Source organism: Lynx canadensis, chromosome D1 (assembly GCF_007474595.2).
Source record: "Lynx canadensis isolate LIC74 chromosome D1, mLynCan4.pri.v2, whole genome shotgun sequence".
Taxonomy (NCBI): domain Eukaryota; kingdom Metazoa; phylum Chordata; class Mammalia; order Carnivora; family Felidae; genus Lynx; species Lynx canadensis.
This window is the reverse complement of record NC_044312.2, coordinates 30,944,797-30,967,696: the sequence shown is the minus strand read 5'-3', so window position 1 is coordinate 30,967,696 and position 22,900 is coordinate 30,944,797. Positions and strand designations below refer to the sequence as shown.

Here is a 22,900-nt window from a genome sequence, read left to right as displayed (position 1 = left end):
ACCCTAGTCTATATAGGACTTTAACTGAAATTTACTCTAGGAATCCATTTATCTGTGAGAATATTGGACTTCAAAAACAGTGCAAAAAAGAAAGAATAAGCTGTTTCGGTCATTCAGAACTAGGATTATACAGAAGAAAACAGAGTCATAGAGTGATAGGACTACTGTCTTAAAGAGAGGATTTCCCAAATTCTGTCACCTTGCCTTTTATTTATAAAGGGTTGATCCCCAAGGCCCCATTCCTAGTGCTTTCCTGTAGGTAGGGAAAACATAACTTCTGACTAGGAGGAGAACAGGTTTGATCTATGGCAGTGTTTCTCACCTGGAGGGATTTTGCTCCCAGAGGAGACTGGGGCAGTATCTGGACATGTTTTGGTGTCATAATTGGGGGTTGTGTTTACAGGCATCTAGTGCAGAAAGCCGGGATACTGTTCAGCATCCTACATGCACAGCCCCCCCACACAGAATTATCTGGCCCAACAGAATAATAGTGTTGAGACAGGTTGAGATCCATCCTGCTCTAATGATAAAAGAGCTCAAAATGTGGTCCTCACCAGTAATATTGATATCACCTGGGAACTTGGCAGAAATGCAAATCCTTAGGGCCCACCCCTGACTTACTGAACCAAAAATTCTGGGATGGAGCCCAGCAATCTGTGTTTTAACAAGTCCTCCAGTTGATGCCCACACTAAGGCTTATGCTCTAGTGAAGTCAGAGGCTTCGATATGGGACCACTGATGCTTTCCAGCTCTGGGTGATGGTGGGAGGGGAAGCAAGAGATAGAGGAAAGGATCCCTGATTCCAGCTTGCTGTTTCCTCCTTGGCAGCTTGGACTGAGAGACGGGCCAGTGTGGCGGAACAGCGAAGGAAGGGCCAAGCAGGGAATTCCATGCTCTTCAACCTCTTTGGGCTGTGGAAAGTCCTGGTCCACCTGGGTGCTGCTGCTCTCCTGGCATTTGCACATGCAGAAGGGACTCAGGATCTTTACTCTTGGAGGAATGCAGCTCCTTGTACAACTGGTCTGAAGTCCGGTATTGATTCCTTTTGGTCTTGGGTTGGAAGTCTTCTCAGCAGCCTTGATGCAGTGCCAGCTCACCTCTGTGGTGACCCACTCTCCCAAGCTCCCAAAAAGCCTGTCAACTAACCCCAGGGCTGGTTTATACCATGCTGGAATTTGCATGGCTTTAGAAAGTGAAGCTCAACAGAACTCCTTCTTCCTGCCCAGGCTGTGCCACAAAGTTGATTTACCACTGACACCTAAATGGTTCCCTGTGCCTTTGCTGTGCCTCAGAAGGGTTACAGCATACAGAGGACTGGGTGATCCCAGAATCAAGAACTGCAAATCAGGTACCGAAGGTGGTAGCCAGGAGGTGGGTAAAGAATAATAAGGTGATAAGGAAGCACTGGACCAGGTAGTTGGTTGTCATATGTGTCAAAGAAGGAGGCCTTTCCCCTGAGTATGAAAAAGCCAGTGGTGTGATATGGAACAAGCACCATAGGTTAAAAGGAAAGTACCTTTTTTATATAAACATTGCAATTCAGAGTGTATATGACTGCCTATCATTTCCTGTATTAACATTTACATTTATTTAATCTCCTTGAAGATCACTTTTGCTTCAGATTTACAGTTGTGAGGTCAAGTATTCTGACCATATTCTCATTTTTTTAGCATTTTATTTGGTGGTTGAAACAACCTTTATTGAAGCAAATATGACAGAGTGTGCACTGAGTAGGTTTATTTGTTATAAGCATCAGAAAAAGGTTACCTAACCTATGCCAAAAAGAAATGTACTGGCAAGTTAGGAAGTGGATGGTGGGCCCAAAGCAGAAATTGGGATAAGTTGAGAAGACAGGTTAGTTCCAGCAACCAAGGTGTCAGGATGGGTAGGTTACTCACATCCCCGGGGATGGGATTCATCACAATTTCCTACTTTATGTCACACCACTCAAGATTCAATATCCTGGAAAGAAAATCTGATTGGTCTCCTGTATATCATGCCCACCCTTGGCAGGGAAGGACAGTTTGCAGGTGGGGAAGAAGGGCAGGTTGATTATCAGTCCCACAAAGACTCTAATGAAGGGAGCATGGATGATTCTCCAAAAGAACATCAGGACCCTGCTGTCAACAAAAGGATCAGGGAGGCTGGGCACACAGGCACCAATCATCCACTATGGGCAAGCACAGAGGGTCTGCAGCCTTCTTAGTCGTGGTGACTGGGCTGTGTGTTCCCTCCCTGTGGCAACCTGAGAAGCAGTACTATGAAAAGTGCCTTGGAATGACCAAACATGGTAGCATAAGAGAGAGTAATAGGAAACATATTTCAGAAAGGCAAGAAATAGAAAACATTGGGACCTTGGTTTACTATGAGGCAGGCATCCAGAAAGCACTGTGGAAATGTGTAGAAGAAAGGGAGGCCCAGGGAGTTGGGTTAAGACTGTTAGAGGAGTCAGCTAGTCAGGAATTTGGAAACAGGAAGTGATGAGCAGACTATGCCAGAGGTATAAGAGATAAGCTGTCTATCATGCAAAGGCAATGAGGAAGAGTTCAGGTTCTGGAAGATAGTAAATTCTGCCTTCTTTATCTCTAGCTCAGCTAGAAAGATTCAGAAGGATGATCTCAGATGCTGCAAATTTACCCTCCAGAATACCATACCTAGATGAGATATGTTTGTGAACCGGATCTCCTGGCCAGGTCTAAATTCTTCAAACACAATGATCTGTCAAGAGGAAGGAGGTTTGGTGTCTATAAGAGTTAAGTTATGACTCTTTCAGGCAAAGGCAAATGACATGGACTGGGATGAGGGAGTTAGTGGGGGAGCTTACCTCATTTGATCCAGGATGAAGCCAGGGTCCTGGAAGGTAAAGGGCCTCCTGGGGACCTATATTCCAGTAGCGCCCCAGATTTTGTCCATTGATGAATATTACACCTTTCGTCCAACCCTGAAAAAGATTGGAATGGAGGATTCAAGATCTGAGTTCTAAATGTAAAGACACAAGGGTGAAGGCACACACACACACACACACACACACACACACACACACCATAAACACACCTGATCCTAGTCACAGACACACTCAGAAAGAGTGGATTACCACACTTGGCCTTATATAGAAGATTACCTGGACAGTTCTATGATATTTCTCTTGGACTGGGTTGGCTCAACACCTAGCCTCAAGAAGGAAGGCATTTATTCTAACTCATCTCCCTATATCTGCCCAAAGGCAGGGAAGGGTATTTCCATTTACCATCAGATATTCATCAAAACATGCTGGGCCCAAAACATAGTTTGAGTTGTAGAATTTTAGGATGGCAGTAAATGTGCATTAGAATCTCAATATCCCCACCACAGACTGGATGTGTGTTCTGAAGGGGCTGAGGGACTCAACATCTTGGATTATGTCTGGGGCAGGTGGATCATGCTCACCAAATTCTTCATGCAGTGGATTCTACAACTGTTCCCACTAGAACAACTACTTATGTCTCCATCCATGTGTTAAGTATCCACCTCTCACCCTCATCAACACCAGGGAGGGGCAGCCTCCAGCTGGCTATAGAGTAGCTGAGGTCCAGAGAGCTTACATTTCCTTTCACAGAGCAGGGCCCACGCACCAAGGAGCTTTTTTCTCAAATGTTCCTTTGGGATGGGGGTAGGAGAACATAGGGCAGGGGAGAAATATCACTAACCTCCATTTTTATGAAGGTGTCTTTGGGGTAATTACCCTATCCTCAGGATACCAAGGAAGAAGGCAGGGCCCCGAGGTTTGAATGAGACTGGTTTCCAAATGTTAGGAAGGTCCCTAAGAGAGAGTCAAACACCATTGGAAAGGTCATGCCTTCTTTATGTCAGTTGTGACTTTTGAGGTAAGGCTCCTTTCTACCTGAGCCTGGAATCCACTTTATAGCACAATCATATGCCTCTCAGGGGGCATGATGGAGGAAAAAACCCACCCGACCAGGAGTTAGGTGATATGAGGGGGATGGTCACCACTCTGCCTCAGACAACTGTGAAACTTGGGGTCATTTCCTTCAACACTCTGGATCTTGCCTTCTCTTATCTGAAACCAAGAAGGTTAGTCTAGAAGCTCAGAGAGCTTCTTTCCATCTCTAAATGGGAAACAACTTTGATTAATCACCTTGAGTCAATGGTCTGGCACCCACCTTTTTAGAAATTTAGTTTCATATCCAGGCTGTAGATTTTAAATCTTCTTAATGGAGAATTGTTCAGATATATATCCCCAATTAATCCTGTAGGAGGGGAATAAAGGGAACACAAAGAAGACTAGCAGGGATGTGAACACAGAGATGTGAATAGGCTGTGACTAGGGCTCTGCCTGAAGGAGAATGCTTTCCTGGCCTCATCATATGGAAGATTTCTGCAAAATCCTACATAAATTCTTCCTTCAGTTACACACATATACCTCTTAAAGTGTACCTGTATCTCCCATATTAACAGTGCAAAGTCACTGCACTTCCTGCCAGGTCTGGCCAGCACAGCAGTTCAGGCTGCCTTTAACTCCCAAGTACTTTAAAGCACTTGGAGCAGGGGAAGGAAGGTGTGTGTGACTCTGCGTCCAGGAGCCCGGGGGAGGCCAGCATGCAGACACTGAGCTCTAGGGAAGGAAAAAATCAAAGGTCCCAGTGAGTGATTCTAATCATATTTTTACAGCTTTCCTTAAAACCCTTCTGGAAGAGGAAAGACTTCCTCTGGCTTGGTAATGAGAGAACACACTTAAGGGAAAGCACCATCATCCTCTCCTAGCAAAGCAAGACTTCATCATTGTTTCTACACATGACTGTCTCATTGGCTGAGAAATCCTGCTGTCTTCCAAACCATGCACTTGGCCATGACTGTCCTCAGAATGACAGGAATTCAGTGCCTTAAGGTCTCAACCTTCTCCACCTTGGAAGGAAGGGGGCCACCTTTTCTCTCCTTATTGATGTCCTGCTCATAGGCAAGGCGGCCTTGATTCTCCACCAGGATCCTCAGTGTTGGGATATCCTTGTAGTCCTGTCCAAGACAGACCAGTTAGAATGGGTACCACTCAAGCATTCTTCTGTAGATCTCTTAAGAATCCTCTGAAACTCAGATGAGGTCATATGCAGGGTGACAGATAGACAGCAGACCTCAGAAACATGCAGACCTCCAGCTCTAGAGGCAAACCTTTGGGCTCCTGCTCTTCATATTCCCCCACTCTCACCCCCAACCCCATAGCAAACCTTTCAGAAAATAGTCACTTGGATATTTTACAAGAGACTCTTGAGGCTGGCAACAAACCTAGAGTTTTTTTGAGCAGCAAATATCCAATGTGGTGAAGTTCTGTTCACCCAAAGCATGTATACCTATAATTTAGAAACACATACAACTCTCCCTCATCCTTGGTGAGTTCTTATGCAAGGAACATTCCAAGTGGAAGAGAAAACGGCTATCACTGGGCCAGGTCATGCTTACAATGAGCCTGCGGCCTGGGCAGGCGTTGAACTATTAGTCCATGGATTATATTAACATTGGATTATATACCATTTTGGTGGGAATAGTCAGCTGGTTAGTGAAATGGTCCAGGACCCCTAGATAATTCTCATTCAAAAACACCTGCCAATAAAGAGAAGAGCACTATTAGGTCCTCATAAGAAAAGGGACAAAATGATCCTTGGAAAAGCAAAGAAGGCAAGTTCTAGGGGAATGATTAACTTTGTCTCCCATAATATTACAAGGTGACTACAAGTTCACAAACCTAAAACATATTCAAAGCAATAGAGCCATGAGATATATAAGGAAAAGTCCAAAGAAAAATGTCCTGGTGCCAAATATGGGCCCTGGCTATACTACAGGGTAGGAGGGAAATAATGAAACTCAAAAGACCTTCAAGGAATGAGGAGAAAAGGAAGGTATAGAATTAATGGATATTGTGAAAGAATGGTGTCAGGGTCACCTGGATGGATCCACACAGTCTGCTTGGGATTCTCTCTTTCTGTGTCTCTCTCCCTTTCTATGGCTAGCACTCTTTCTCTCTCTTAAAAAAAAAGTAAAAGAAATGGTGGCCTAAGGGGAGGCAGGGGCTACAAGTACAGCAGGCATCCACCTGTCTGGCCTGCATGGTTCATTCTCATAATAAATCCAATCTTCCAGGTTTCCCCAGATCCTAATCTGGAAAGGCTTCTGCCACCACTATTTCTCATTTTAAGAATGATCTGGATGTACATCCATTTCTTTTTTTTTTTTTTAATATATGAAATTTATTGTCAAATTGGTTTCCATACTCCATTTCTTTCTATTACCTGTTATACTGCTTCAGATTCAGATGAAGTCACCCTCAAGAATCTGCTCTAGCCATGCAGGACCACAGAAGGATACATAATTTTCCTCTGAGATTATTTGAGTTAGGTTATAATTTTCAAATGAAATTGGACTAGGAAACTATAAAAATTAGAATCCACAAATATTAAAAACACAAATGTTATACAGAACACAGAATTCACTCTTTAAGCTATTTAGAGTCTAATTACAAGGTGTATATACTCTGTAAGTATTTATTGAATAACTTGGGCAAGGAGTCACCAAGCTTAAAACAGAACCCCAGCCACTGAGAAACTTGGAGAGTGACACAAAGAAATGATTAGAACACTTCACAATAGCTAACATGAAGCTGAGAACAGAATGCCACAGATGCACAGAGGAGGCAGTAACAAGTCCTGACCCCAGCAGAGTACAGGCTATTACAAACATATGGGCAAGTGACTGGGAAAATCAATGGAAGACTGTAGGCGGGACAGGTGGAATGCTGAGGATTTTACCTTGGGAAGGAAATGGGTGGCACTGTGAGGGAGGGATTTAGCAAGGAAGAGGGGAAAAGTGAGCTATCTGAAATAGAGTTATGAGGCTCTAACAGTAGTATAGGAAAGATACAAGGGCGCTTCTAAGGCAATGTCAGCATGGAGTTTGAAAGAAGACCCACTGAGGGCTGCCTGGGTGGCTCAGGCGGTAAGCATCCAACTCCTGATTTTGGCTCAGGTCATGATCTTGCAGTGCTTGAGTTCAAGCCCCAAGTAGGGCTCTGCAGAGCCTGCTTGGGATCCTGTCTCCCTCACTCTCTGTCCTTCCCCCACCAAAATAAATAAATATGGAAGGAAGGAAAGAGGAAGGAAGAAAGAAGGAAAGAAAAGAAGAAAGAAAGAAGAAGAAAGAAAGAAAGAAGAAAGAAAGAAAGAAGACCCACTGAGTAATACTGCCACCATGCAGGAGCCAGGTGAGAACAAGTAAAAGAGAGAATGAAGGAAGCAGCATTTTCAGTTTGGGAGGCTACAGTCTGTGGACTGATGTAAGAGCACAGGATGAGGAGGGTAATGAATCTGGTGCGGACGGTGAGGAGTTTGAAAAGTCAATGACACATAATATCAAGTGAAGAAAAATGTTCATGCAAACAGTGAATCTGGGTCTGCAGCTCAGGTGAAGGAGGGAGGGTGTCACCTTCAGGAGACCAGCACCTTTGGAAAAAGAGGACACAAATGGCAGCAGAGGTGGTAAAGAAGGAGAATTTCACCAGACCTGAGGAAACTCCGCCAGCTCTTAACTGGAGTGCAATGTTGAAGCCTTTCCACTAAGCTCTGCTGTTTTCTAGTCAACACCATTAAACTTCTCTGAGGTGTCATTTGTAATAATATCTTAGATGAGTGTTTTGTGAATTAATGAGAAAAGCCAATAGTAATGTGTTATTTAAATGTAGGGATTGCTGTACAATAAGAACTGGGACTTCTGAAGCTCCTCCCAGTCTCCTTAAAGAATCCCATCACTCCTATAAGGGTTCAATGAGTAACTCCCACCTTGGGAATGTTTACATATCTTAGACCTATGACAGCGGTAGCTTACATATCAAACATTCACTGAAGCGACAGGAGGTTAAGAAATAGTGATTCTGAAGGTCAAAAAGATTGACTATCAGTTAGAAATTCACCTTAGCCACACCACTGGTTTTACAGCAGAGAAATGTCACTGGGGGACCCATCCAGTGGCCCTACCTGACCTCGGTCTTCAACATGATTGCTTTGTGGTTAAGGAGGCCACCAGTGGAGATCATAAACCTCATAAGTATGTACCCAGAGGACTGACCATTCCCCTGGTTCACAGACAGCTTCTCCATGCAAATGGGCTTGACAGAGCTGATGGCCTGTGGCAGAAACAGGAACAAAAACCAGGCTGCATGATCAGGTTGGAGAGAAAAATTTCAGAAACCTGAACCCAAAGCCCACTTCTCCAAAGGAATCGCCCCAAGAGTCTCAAGGACAGGAGTATAACAAAGGAATATGTAATGATAATCATGCTTAAGTGTCACATATAAATGCCCTTTGTTTCCAAACCAGTATCATATATTTCTGCATGTGCTAGACAGTAATGTATTCTTATTTTTCAGATGGAAAAGCTGAAATCAAGGAAAGAGACTGATCTGTTGAACTTGCTCAACAATTCATAATAGGTCGGGACTAGACTCCAGATTTCAGGAACTCCATTCCAGGTCCAGATTCTGTCTACCCTTGGGCCTTTTCCTCTTGTACCTTCATACACTAAGATAAATCCTCCTGGGGGCCTGTGTGGCTCCCTTGGTTAAGCCTCTGGCTCTTGACCTCAGCTCAGGTCTTGATCTCAGATGTATTCAAACCCCACATTGGGCTCCAATGCTGGGCGTGAAGCCTACTTAAGAGAAATTATCCTAACCCATGGTCTGACTATGACTATTCTATTCATGAATCTGCTTATCTAACACTGACCTAAAGCACTTAATGTCTATTAACCCCACATCTGTTGGATTTCTCTATCTGGAAATTTTTTTTTAAGTGAATGATTTTTAATGTAATCTATATATCCAAAATGGTGCCCGACCCATAACCCCAAGATTGAGTCACATGCTTTACCAACAGAGCCATCCAGCACCCCTGGACTTCCTCATCTGAAAATGCTTAGATGATTCTAACACAGTATCTCCCAAACTGTATTCACCACACCTGACCCATCCTACTCTTTTTCCTTCCCAAAAGAGCAACACCAACCACCCAGTCAAGAAGTAAAAAGCATGAACAATGTCTCCCCCTCTTCTTCCTCTCCAGTATCTCCCATCAACGAGTCATCACCTCTTTAGAGTCTGACTCAAAATATCTAATCCTCACTCCCATTATCTAAACTCCACTTTTGTAGATTTCTACTCAATTTCATTGTTCTGACAGGGCCTCAGTCTACTCCCTCCCCCATAGAGCTACCAAAGATATCATTCTGAAATGCAAAGCTGGTCATCAAATTACAAAGTTTTAAAATAGCTTCCTACAGGGGTACCTGGGTGGCTCAGTTGGTTGAGTGCCTGACTTTGGTTCAGGTTATGATCTCTCCCTTCCCAAGTTTGAGCCCCCGCTTTGGCTCTGTGCTGACAGCTCAGAGCCTGAAGCCTGTTGTTAGATTCTGTTTCTCCCTCTCTCTCTCTCTGCCCCTCCCCAGCTCATGCTCGCTCTCTCTCTCTCTCTCTCTCTCGCTCTCTTTCTCTCAAAATAAATTAACATTAGAAGTTTTTAATAAAATAAAAATAGCTTCCTACAACTTTAAGGGAAATGTTCAAGTTTCTCAGTATAAAACATGGCCCTTCAGACTGCCTTGGAGAAATACTCAAGTCTGTGGAGCCACACAGCCTGAAACATCCTGGGGACCAAAATGCAAAGAAGATATCAAAAGCTATTGGACTCCTGTCAAGAGGGCAAAGGAGCCAGCCTAAAGGAGATGGGACAATTCGAGTATCAAAAGGAATGACTGCAGGCACAGGGCACTAGGAGCGGTGCAGAGCATGCGGCCTGCAGCCTGGAAACCCTCTCTGTACCTGCCATGCCCTGCCTGCCATGGGCCAGGGGCTGAGTGCAGGCACCCGCTCTGCTCTCCAAGAGTAAATTCACAGAAATGTGAATGGATAACAACAGAAAATGGTATTGGAACAGTGGGAATCAGAAATTTTGTACAGGAAGCTTTAGGAGATGTTGTTTACTGTAGTGTGTCTGAGTTGGGACAAAATTGAACAAACAAGAGAAGTTTGATGCTTGGAAAGTGTGAAAACTGCTAGTGAACTCTATTCTCCTCTAACAGGAGAAGTAACTGAAATTAATGAGTCTTGCAGAAAATCCAGGATTTGTCAACAAATCTTGTTTCAAAGATGGTTTATGTAGTGATCAAGGTACACTCAATAATCCTTCAGAACTGGATAAATTATGAGTCATGAAAGCATTTGGAAATACATAAAACCTTTGAGGAGTGCAATGGAAGCCCTAAATGAACTAGTATGAAACAACTAATCTAGCATAGTTGTCTTAAATTAGGGTGCATAGAAAATTTTAAACAGCAATTTTTAGCAATACCAGTGGAAGAAGAAACTACTCGCAACAATGCTAATGAAAGAAAACACCCCTTAACTTTCTAATGATTGCAGATCAACCCAATATGCATCTTTTTTGCAATACCATATGATTTTAGGCTAGGCTCTGGTTATAATATTCAGAATCCATAAATTATCCATGGTCAAAACTAGCTATAAAATTATGTAATTCAGGGTAACATTGTTATCTTAAGCCTTAGGGAATATTGTAACTTGCTTATATCTATCCATGGATTGGGGTCAAAACATTAATGATCTTTCCTTGGGGGGAAAAAAGGAAGACTGCAATGAGGTAGAAATATGTTCATGCGTTAAAAAACAAAAGAGAGAAGGGCGAGTTTTCAGGAGGATCTTGGAAACATGATGGCAGAGAAAGATTCTGACCTCATCTCCTCCCACGATACCATCAAGGCGACAGGTGAACATTGTACAGCTCATTCTGAAAACAAAATGACTGGCAAAACTGATGTTCCAATAGCTAGAAAATAAAGAGGAGGCCAAGATGCACGGAACCAAACCCCTGGCACACACACCCTCATAAGCAGGGGGAGTATTACAGGCAATTACAGGAGTATTACAGTATTACTCCTCATCCCTGAGGGACGAGGGGATCAAGCCCTACATCAGGCACCTTAGTCCTGGAGGCCTATACCAGGAAGACATCTGCTTTGAAAGTCACGCAGGGCCTACGGCAGGAGAATCACAGGGCTATAGGAACAAAGTGTCTGCCATTAAAGAGCTAGAATGATGTATCACTTGGTCCAAGACTCAGCACAGAGGCAGCAGTTTGAAAAAGCAGCTGGGTTATGCAAAAGGAGATTTATTGTTTGATTTTAGGCATGTGCTCAGGAGGGTCAGAGATCTGTAGGTGATTTCTCCCAGAACAGAAGCACTGATAGGAGCCATTTTCCTGGTCCTTCTAAAGCGAGCCAGTTCTGACATTATCCATTACCTTACATAGCACCATTTTGATCCACCCTGGATTTCTCCTACAGACCAAGCTTGGCAGGCACCCTTCCAAAGCAGGTAACAAAGCACAGCCTCAGTTGGGACCAGAGTCCCCTCAGAGTGACAACTGCCCCACTACATACTTTCTGGGCAGCTCTGGCCTACACCAGTGTCCCTCCAAAGCAACTTCTGGGCCTGAGGAGGAGAGAGCCAACCTTGACCCACAATAAGACAAGTTAATTCTATTACAAAGGAGGCAATAATACAAGGGGAAGAGTCTCTTCAATAAATGGTGATGAGGTTACTAGGTATTTATCCAAGGGATACAGGTGGGCTGTTTCAAAGGGGCACATGCACCTCATGTTTATAGCAGTGCTATCAACAATAGCCAAAGTATGGAAAAGATAAAGAAAATGTGGTGTATCTATACACAATGGAGTATTTCTCATTGTGGCTGGAACTAGAGGGTATTAGGCTAAGTGAAATTAGTCAGTCAGAGAAAGACAAATATCATATAATGATCTCATGTGGAATTTAAGATCCAAAACAGATGAACATAAGGGAAGGGAATGCAAAAATAATATAAAAACAAGGAAGGGACAAACCATAAGAGACTTTTAAATACAGAGAGCAAACTGAGGGTTGCTGGAGGTATTGTGTGGGGGGGGGGTGGACTAAATGGGTAAGGGGCATTAGGAAGACCCTTGTTTGGTATGAGCACTGGGTGTTACACATACGGGATGAATCACTGGAATCTACTCCTGAAATCATTATTGCAGTGTATGCTAACTTGAATGTTAATTAATTAATTAATTAATTACATTAAAAAAATAAATGGTGTTGGGGAGGATAGCTACACACAAAAAGAATGAAACTGGACCATGTTTAACACAAAAATAAACTTAAAATTGATTGATTAAAGACCTCAATGTGAGACCTCAAACTATAACACTCCTAAAAGAAAACACAGGCCATAAACCCTTGGACTGAATCACCCTTAGCAATCTTTCTTTGGATCTGTTTCCCCAGGCAAGGGAAACAAAAGCAAAAATAAACAATTGGGACTACATCAAACTAAAAGCTTCTGCACAGCAAAGGAAACCATCAACAAAATGAGAAGGCAACCTACTGATTTGGAGAAAGTATTTGCAAATTATATATCCAATAAAGGGTTAGTATCCAAAACACATAAAGAACTCATACCATAAAAAACAAATAATCAAAAAAAAAGGCGGAGGACCTAAATAGACATTTTTTCCAAAAAAGAAATACCAATGGTCAATACACACATTAAAAAGTTCTAAATGTCACTAATCACCAGGGAAATGCAAATCAAGACCACAATGAAATGTCACCTCACACCAGTCAGAATGGCTAATATCAAAAAGATAAAAAATAGCAAGTGTTGGCAAAGATGTGGAGAAAAAGTAACTTTCATGCACTGTTGGTGGGAATTTGGTGTAGCCATTGTGGAAAACAGTTATGGAGATTCCTCAAAATTTGAAAATAGAAACACCATATGACTCAGTAATTCCACCACTGGACATTTACCTGAAGGAAACAAAAACACTATTTGAAAAGATATATGTACCCTTATGTTTATTGCAACATTATTTACAATAGTTAAGATATGGAAGCAACCTAAATGTTCACTGATAGATGAATGGCCAAAGAAGTAATAAATATTTACTTTTAAATAAAGCCATTAAAAATAAAGTCTTGCCATTCACAGCAACATGGATGGACCTAGAGAGTATTATACTAACTGAAATAAGTCAGACAAAGACAAATACCATGTGATTTCATTATATCTGGAATCTGAAAAACAAGGCAAACAAACAGGAGGACTCATAATACAGAGAACAAACTGATGATTGCCAGATTGGGAGGGTGTGGCAAGACTGAAGAAAATAGGTGAAGGACATTAAGAGGTAAAAATTCCAAGTATAAAATAAATAAATCACGGGGATTAAAAAGTACAGCATAGGGAATATAGTCAGTACTACTATAATAACTTTGTACGGTGACAGTAACTGTATTCATTGTGCCGAGCATTTTGTAATGTACATAATTTTCAAATCACTATCTTGTACACCTGAAACTAACATAATATTACATGTTCAACTATACTTCAATTAAAAATATATTTTTAATTGTGAGTTATAATCAAAGACAATAATCAGCAAAACACGCCATTGGTCACCTTTGGAGGTATATCCAGGAATAAATTCAGTTTCTGATAAAAGAAAATATTGAATTTCTGTACTAACTTTCTTTACAAACTGTACATCAAGGTGACAGGAAAATTAGTGAAGGAAGTTCTTCTACGTAGAAGACTTCACGTGTTATACATGCAGAAGGAATGATAGAATTAGAATTATACTATTTTAAAAGCCTTAGTGAAATATTGGATTGTAGGTAATAATTGTTAATGACTGCTAAAACCATTAGGTAAAAAGGTCTGATGGGAACATTGACAATGGATAGACTGGGCTAACTACTCCTGAACCCACTGATCAATTATGAACACAGAAATGACCAGCCATTATGTGCCTGGAATATGATGCATAAAAAATATATACAGCACCACCTATGAAGTATACTTGCAAACAATATTTTAAAAGCACCTAAGCTAGGGGCACCTGGGTGGCTCATGTCAGTTAAGCATCCGATTTCAGCTCAGGTCATGATCTCTCAGTTTGTGGGTTTGAGCTCCATGTCGGGCTCTGTGCTGACAGCTCAGAGCTGGAACCTGCTTTGGATTCTGTGTCTCCCCTCTCTCTCTGCCCCTCCACCCCTCTAAAAAATAAACATTTTTTAAAAGCACCTAACTTAAATCTCATCAAGCATCTAATCAGTTACAAAAAATGTAGAGAATATAAAGATATGTTCTCAGATACATGGGGACCTAATCAACAAAATCCAGAAAGTGGGGGGAATTCTACAGCTTCTTCAACAAAATAAATGCAATAAACAGATGGAAAAATCAACTTTAGATTAAAAGAGATTTAAGAGACCCTATCAACTAAATGCAATGTGCTAACTGACCTCAATTGACCTGATATTAACACTAAATGCTAAAAAAATTTTGAGTATAATTGAGAAAATCTGAACCCTGGATATTTATGATTTCAGCAGAGCTCTGCTATAAGCCAGTCTGGACCAGCTCATTGAGTGGCCAGTTGGTGCACATCTCTTCCCGAACCCTGTATTTTACCTCGTATTCAGTGTTGTCATGCTAGAGGCTTTAAAATTAGCTATAGTGGGAGTACTTAGACAACAGGAATTGGCAAACACTACTAATCAGAGTTTTTTCTTCTAAAGAGCCTATTACTAGATATTTTCCAGGAGACGCACAGGGGTGGCTCAGTAGGGTTAAGCTTCCAACTCTTGATTTCAGCTCAGGTCATGATCTCACAGTTGGTGATATCAAGCCCGGAGTAGGGCTCTGTGCTGACACCACAGAGCCTGCTTGGCATTCTCTCTCTCCCTCTCTCTCTCTCTCTCTGCCCCTCCTCTCTCTCTCCTCAAATAATAAATAAACAAAATTAAAAAAAAAAACTATTGAAAAATATTTCCTAGTAAATCACTGAAAGAGTTCTTATCTTTTCAGATACATATTGAATTATTTGTAGCTGAAATTATATAATCTTGGGGGGCCTGGTGGCCTCAGTCAGTTGAGCATCTGCCTCTTGATTTCAGCTCTGGTCCATCATCCCAGTTTCATGGGATCAAGTCCTGCATCGGGCTCTGAGCTCCAATGTGGAGCCTGCATGGGATTCTTCTCTCTCTCTCTCTCCCTCTCTCTCTCTCTCTCTTTTTTCTCTCTCTCTGCCCCTCTCCCCCTTTCACACACATACTCTCTCTCTCTCTCTCTCAAAAATGTTAAAAAGAGTAGAAGAAGGGGACAAGTGTATAAATGAAACAATATTAATTTCATTTAACAATATTACATGAAACATATATTAATAAAGTTGAGGCTGGGTGTTGAGCACATAGAAGTTCATTACTTTTTTTTCTGCCATTTGTTCATATCTTCAAAATTCCATAAGAAATGGTTTAAAACAAAACACAAAGCCCTCCCAACATTGCTACCTGGTTCCTTACTTGGTGCTGTCCCACAAATACTTTTCATTCCAGTCCTATTTGCCAGTTCCCCAAGCATGTAGTTCCTTCCTGTCTTTGCCAAATGATTTCCACTATGCCTCAAAATTCCTTTCCTTCTTCTATCTACTCCATTGTTCCTCACATTAAGCCCCCTAATCATCCTTTGGATCTCAAAATCACCTCAACTGGATATAATCTTGGGGTCCTGTGATTGTCCAGCGTGCTGACCATATCTCTAAATAATAATACAGCAGCTAGCACACACAGCACTTACTGTGTGCCAGGTTCAGATATTAGTGGCTTAATCCACACCACACTCCTGTGAGGTCAGTGCAATTATTAGTCTCATTTTCCAGATAGGAAACTTAGAATGAGTTAAATGAGCACCCCAAGGTAAATATTGGAGCAAAGATTCAAACCTAGTCTGACTCCAGAGCTTAGACTCTTTAACACAACACTGTGTTCCCTTGACAATGCTGTGCTGCCTTCATTCCTCTACTATAGGACCCATGACATCCCTAATTGCTACTGTACTCACCTTTCCTCCCTATTAGACTGGAAGTTCCCCAAACAACACCTTGACAATACAATCTCCAAACACCAATGTTTACTAAGTATTATGCGAATAACTCTGCAGGTTTCCTCTAGACCAACAGTTTTCAAACTGTGCTCCTTCAAACCCTACAGGTAAGTCCAGAAGTGGCACATGGGCCATCCTAATATGTGCTATCCTAGGGAAAGGATGGCTGACTCATAGGATGTAAGTACAGAGCCTTAGAATTACCACCCCTGATTTAACCAGTACATGCCTTATGTACTGAATATTGCAGTGAGTTTGAAGGAGTCCCCCTACTAAACCAAAAGTTTAAAAATCATTGCCTTAGATTCAATCAGTGTGCCTTTATTGTAACCATCTTCAGAAGCAGGGATCTCTTCTTGGCTACACTATTGAAAGGACATTTCCTAATATCCTGTAATGTTTATACTGTTTCTTCAAATTTAAATTTTCTGTATGTTCCCGAATTATTATTCTAGGTTTATTATTCTGAACTGTAAAATTGGGAGAAGGAATTAAAATGGCTAAGGATTGTTTTGGGTTCCCTAGTAATTTACTTCCTATTCTTTGAGCTAAGCCTTTCCCTCCTCTCTCTTCTGTCCAAAGGCTATCCCATGCTTTTACACCCAGAAAAAGCTTACCTCCCTTTAGGTAGGGTATGACATCCCACAGTGAAATGTAGTATGGTGTTAGCAGGTGACTATATATTGCCTTAGGTATTAAATCTGGTCGCTGAGGCATGGGAACCCCTGCAATGAAAAATAGGAGATTGGGCCATTCTGAGATCCTCCTCCAACCCATTCAAGGGCACCATTTACCCTGCTATCCCCAAACCACCAAGAATGAAGGGCCCAGTTCTTCCCAATTCCAGAAAGAACCATGAGGTAGGCAGTAACTGAGTGAGATTCCTTTCATATCTATTTCAGCTCTAAGGCAGGATGCCCTGCTGTCCTGGAAAAGGAGGTGGTACATCAAGCCCACTGCTGGACCAGTAGCTCTAAACCCTTGGATGCTCATCAGAATCTGCTAAAGTCCAATGGGAAAATAAATATGCTCAGATTCTGCCCCCCCCCTTTTCAACAAGACATACTTATCTAACAGCTCTGGGAAGGGCCTGGCACCTCTGGCTTTTACAAGTTCCACAGAAGACTCCAATGTATAATCAAGACTAAGAAACATAGGCCTAGATGTTAAGCACCTAGAGGGTGGGCCCTGTATTTTGTGTATATTTGAATCCCCAGTGCCTAATGATAAAATAAAGTGGACATCTCCCAAAAAACACATCTTTATCCATTCCCTCAATCTCCTCTTCACAAGACAGAGACGAATTGAGAGGCTGAGTTATCCTTCAGATTGAGGTTGTTGCTAGATACCAAAAGAAGAGGTAAAAAACTCTTGAAATACGAGGTACTCAGATGTATATTCTCCATTCTCTGTTAGCAGTGCCCCATACCCTGAAAAATATAAAGAAATTTGTCACTTTCCCCAGGAAAGCTCCAGCTTCAGCAAAGGAAGATATAAGAAATTAGCACTGAGCAAAAGGATCCTTAATATAGAAGTTTTGGCAGGAAAAACTTTTGGGGTGCTTGGGTGGCTCAGTCAAGAAAGTGTCCAATTTTGGTTTTGGCTCAGGTCATGATCTCACAGTTTATGAGATCGAACCCTGAGTCAGGCTGTGTGCTGACAGTGCAGAGCCAGCTTAGGATTCTCTCTCCCTCCCCTTCTCATTCTCTCTCTTTCTTCTTTCTCTCTCTCTCCCTCTCCCTTTCTCTCAGCCCCTCCCCTACTCACACACATACTCTCTCTCTCCCTTTCTCCCTCTTTTTCTGTTCCTCCCCAGAGGGGCAGTGAGCGCTCTCTCTCTCTCTCTCTCTCTCTCTCTCTCTCTCTCTCTCTCAAATAAATAAACAAACTTTAAAAAAAAAGGAAGAAAAAACTTTTGGCATTAGACAAGAAAATACCATGTCCCAATTAGTCCAACCAGGAGACATTTGCCATACTCTCTAAGGCTTTCAACTGAAGGCAAATAACACCATTCCCTGGATATCTAGTAAATCCTGGATAAGAGCCCAGACTACTCCAATCCACTGGCTTCTTCTATTCAATTTCTAATTAAACTTCTTCCTTTCTTTCACTCTTGACTTTTCACTTGGTCTCTCAGTAGAGTTATAGACTGGGGAAGACCTACTAATCAATTCCCTGGTATTATCAAGAGATCCAAAGTAACTGGTTTTGCAGTGAACTTCTAAAAATTAGGGTCTACACAGTGGATAGACAAGATTAAACAACCAATGCCTCTGCCTGCAAAGTCCCAGACAGCCTACATTCTAGGGGTTGGTAAATTCTAATACCATCAAGAAGAATAAATATTAAACCCTCAATCTCCAGCATTTGTTAAAGGCAAAACAGATGAACAGTCCCAGTGACTATTTCCAGAGACCCACCTTAGGAACTCCAGTCTCAAATGGTGGGATGGCTAGGTTGGAGACAGTTGTGGGGGACAAGTACTTGCCATAGCTTGTGATCATAGGGAGGTAATTGTCCAAAACTGCAGATCCACCCATGAAGCCGAAGTTGGTGCCACCATGGAACATATAGAAGTTGAGGGAGAAACTGTAGTTGAACATATCACGTATCTCTTTCATTAACACTGCCACATAGGTAGGAAGAAAAGGAGAAATGGGGGAGAAAATTAAAGTTTGAAAGAATTAATAGCCCTTTGAGGGATGTTCAAACTGCATGTTTTAAACATTTGTTTATTCATCATAGTCTTAGGTAAATATATGTCCAGCTCAGTGTTGCTGAAGCACTTAGTGACTTCTCACAGTGCATAATCTAAAATCATGGTAACGGGAACATTTACCTGTTATCCATAAACTACATTTTAATGATCTTTGCCAACTCTCCTGAAAGCACATGGCAGATACTGTGGGACCAGAGAAAATTCTACATTCACCCAATACACTCTAATTGAATTGCCCTCTCAGAACAACTCAGAACTATGATTACTTTAATAGCTTCGATAAAATAAAATCTGATCCTGCTAATTTGAATTTCAGTTACAATGACCTGCAGAGATATCTGTTAATGTGATTACTTAATCACATTGATACTTTTAAAGCTATAAGAGCTAGCAGCCTTGTCCCCTAAATCTCAAGTATTCTAACCAGAAGGAAAAAAAAAAAAAAAAACAGGCCAATGTCATCTGTATCATCTATTCTCCTGAGAAAGGACCTAAGGAATACTCACTATGTGAGTCCAAAGTATTGTGGACAGCACCCCACCCATCCAAAGAGCTTGCTGTATACACCATCATCAGTATGGGGGTACGACCCTGAGAAAAATGAAGCGTCAATTTAGTAAATTTTGTTGCAATTTAAAATCCATGTATTGCTTAGGAGGGAACTGTAATTTTCAGTTCTCACAACCCCCCTTTACAATCCAGAGCATCCTCTAACTGCCCACAAACTGAGTTCTACTCTCCACTCTCAGATAATTTCCTTGGTCTTGTTACTCCGCTTGGGGTTTCAATGGACTTCTTCGAGCTTTGGTAAAATCAACTGCCATTGCCACATTTCCTTTTCTGGAACAATGGAATCTCTTCATTCCCTTAAGTGACCAGATTAGAGGTCTAGTAAAGAAGCACCTGACCCAGGGGAAGCACTAAAAACGTTCAACAAATGACTGCTAAAAATGTTGAATCCAATTAAGTAAGAATTTCCAAATCCCAGAATTGTGTTTTGTTTTTATTCAGGTATCATTAACATACAGTGTTATATTAGTTTCAGGTGTACATTTCAGGATCATCAATCCTATACATTACTCAGTGCTCATCATGTAAGCCTGATTCCTTTCACCTATTTCACCCATCCCCCCACCAACCTCCCCTCTAGGAACTACCAGTTTGTTCTCTGTAGTTAAGAGTCTGTTTTGTGTTTGTCTCTCTTATTTTCTTTGTTTGCTCATTTGTTTATTTATTAAATTCCACATGGGTGACATCATATGGTATTTGTCTTTCTCTGACTTATTTCACTTAGCATTATACACTCTAGATCTATCCATGTTGTTGCAAATGGCAAGATTTCATTATTTTTTATGCCCATGTAATATTCCACACCTGCACCATGGAATATTACATATACATATTTAAAAAATCACATTTATATACATATACATTATTTAAGTACATATACAGTATTTATGTACATATAAAACAATCACACTTTCTTTATTCATCTATTATCACACACAGGCTGTTTCCATATTGGCTATGTAAATAATGGTGCTATGAACATAGGAATACAGATATCTCTTCAGGATAACTATTTCATTTCCTTTGAGTATATACCCAGAAATAAGACTTCTAGATCATATGGCAGTTCTATTTTTAATTTTTTTATGAACCTCTATACTATTTTCCATAGTGGCTGGACCAGTTTACATCTCTACCAACAGTATACAAGGGTTCCTTTTTCTCCACCTCTTCTCCAGTATTTGTTATCTTCCGTCTTTTTGATAATTGACAGCTATACAGGAGGGAGGTGATATCTTACTGTATTTTGATTTGCCTTTCCCTGATGATTAGGTATATTGACCAGCTTTTAATGTACCTGTTGGACATCTGTACATCTTCTTTGGAAAAATACCTATGCAAGTCCTTTGGCCATTTTTCAGTTGGGTTATTTGGGGTTTTTGTTGTTGTTGTTTGTTTTACTATTGCATTGTACAAGATTTTGTACATTTTGGATATTAAGCAATTATCAGATATGTGGTTTATAAATATTTTCGCCCATTCCATAGGTTGCCTTTTACTTTTATTAATGGTTTCCTTTGCTGTGCAGAAACCTTTTAGTCTGATATAGTCCCAGGTGTTTATTTCTGCTTTTTTTTTTTTTTTTTTTTTTTTTTATATGAAGTTTATTGACAAATTGGTTTCCATACAACACCCAGTGCTCATCCCAAAAGGTGCCCTCCTCAATACCCATCACCCACCCGCCCCTCCCTCCCACCCCCCATCAACCCTCAGTTTGTTCTCAGTTTTTAACAGTCTCTTATGCTTTGGCTCTCTCCCACTCTAACCTCTTTTTTTTTTTTTTCCTTCCCCTCCCCCATGGGTTCCTGTTAAGTTTCTCAGGATCCACATAAGAGTGAAACCACATTTAATGTCAAATGCAAAACCCTATCACCAAGATCAATATCAAGGAGTTTACATGTATACTTTCTTCTAGGAGTTTTAAGGTTTCAAATCTTATGTCCAAGTCTTTAATCCATTTGGGGTTGATATTTGTCTATGACATAAGATAGAATTTGGTTTCATTCTTTTGCATGTGTATATCCACTTTTCCCAACACCTAGTATCCCCAGAGTAAATTTCACTTGATCATGGTGTATCATCCTTTTAATGTATTGCTGAATTTGGTTTGTTAATATTTTATTAAGGGTTCATGAATCTATACTGGGGCTATAATTTTCTTTTCTTATAATGTCCTTGTCTAGCTTTGGTATCAGAGTAATGCTGGCCTCATAAAATTAGTTTGGAAGTGTTTCCTCCCTTCTTTGTTTTAGAAGAATTTGAGAAGGATTGGTGCTAGTTTTACTTTAAATGTTTGATAGAAATAACCAGTGAAGTTATCTGGTCTTGGACTTTCCTTTGTTGGGAGGTCTTTGATTACTGATTCAATCTTCTTACTCGTATTTGGGTGGTCTGTTCAAATTTTCTACTTCTTCATGATTCATTATCTGTAGTCTGTATGCTTCCAGGAATTTATCTATTTCTTCCAGGTGGTCTAATTTGTTGGTATATAATTGTTCATACTAGTAGAAACTATGATCCTTTATATTTCTGTAGTATCAGTTGTAATTCTACTCTTCCACTTAAAATTTTATTTACTGAGTCTTATCTTTTTTTCTTAGTATAGTTAAATATTTATCAGTTTCATCTTCTTAAAAAAACTTGGTTTCATCGATCTTTTCTATTATTTTTCTAGTTTTGATTTCATTTATTTCTGCTCTGATCTTTGTTATTTCCTTATTTCTAATACTTGGAGCTTAGTTTGTTCTTTTTCTAGTTCCTTGAGGTATAAAGTTAGGTTGTTGGTTTGAGATCTTTTCTTTATCAATGTATGCATTTATAACTATAAACTTCCCTCTTACACCTGCTTTTGCTGTGTCTCATAAGTTTGAGATGCGTTTCCATTTTCATTTGCCTCATGATTTTTTTAATTTCTTTTTTTATTTATTTGACCAATTGATTGTTCAGGATCAGGCTGTTTAATCTCCAAAAATTTATGAATTTTCCAGTTTTTTCCTTGTAATTGATTTCTAGTTTCATACCACTGTGGTCAGAAAATACGATTTCAATCTTCTTAAATTTTTTAAGACATGTTGTGTGGCCTAACATATGGTCTATTCTAGAGAATGTTCCATGTGTACTTGAGAAGAATGTACATTTTGTTGCTGCTGGTTAGAATTTTTGTAAATATTCTTTAGGTCCATCTGGACTAATGTATAATTTAAGTCCTATGTTTCTTTCTTTATTATCTGCCTGGATGATATTATCTGTCTAGATGGAATTGAGGTATTAAGTCCCCTGCATTTATTGTATCACTATTTCTCCATTCAGATCTATTAACATTTCCTTTATGTGTTTAGGTGCTTCTACATTGGGTGCATAATATTTACAATTATTATATACACATTTGATATACATTGCTCAATTCTTTTTGAATTGACCTCTTTATCATCATTTAAAGACTTTCTTTGACTGTTGATACAGAGTTTGTCTTAGTCTGTTTTGTCTGATATAAATACAGCTACTCTCTACTTTGTTTTGGCTTCTATTTGCATGGAATATCTTTTTTCCATCCCTTCAATTTCAGTCTGTGTCCTCA

The 22,900-nt window shown here is 40.5% G+C and overlaps 1 protein-coding gene across 1 annotated transcript in view; it reads right to left on the bottom strand.

Annotated features, from left to right (window-relative positions):
* Window positions 1-689: 689 nt before the first annotated feature.
* The window catches only part of LOC115526213 (beta-galactosidase-1-like protein 2), a 53,955-nt gene continuing 31,744 nt past the window's right edge, over window positions 690-22,900 (bottom strand). The window contains 9 exon segments of the mRNA XM_030333691.1: window positions 690-1,168; window positions 2,655-2,718; window positions 2,825-2,941; window positions 3,687-3,722; window positions 3,724-3,799; window positions 4,157-4,247; window positions 4,923-5,010; window positions 5,521-5,592; window positions 8,021-8,164. Coding sequence (XP_030189551.1) covers window positions 690-1,168; window positions 2,655-2,718; window positions 2,825-2,941; window positions 3,687-3,722; window positions 3,724-3,799; window positions 4,157-4,247; window positions 4,923-5,010; window positions 5,521-5,592; window positions 8,021-8,164 — 1,167 coding nt within the window.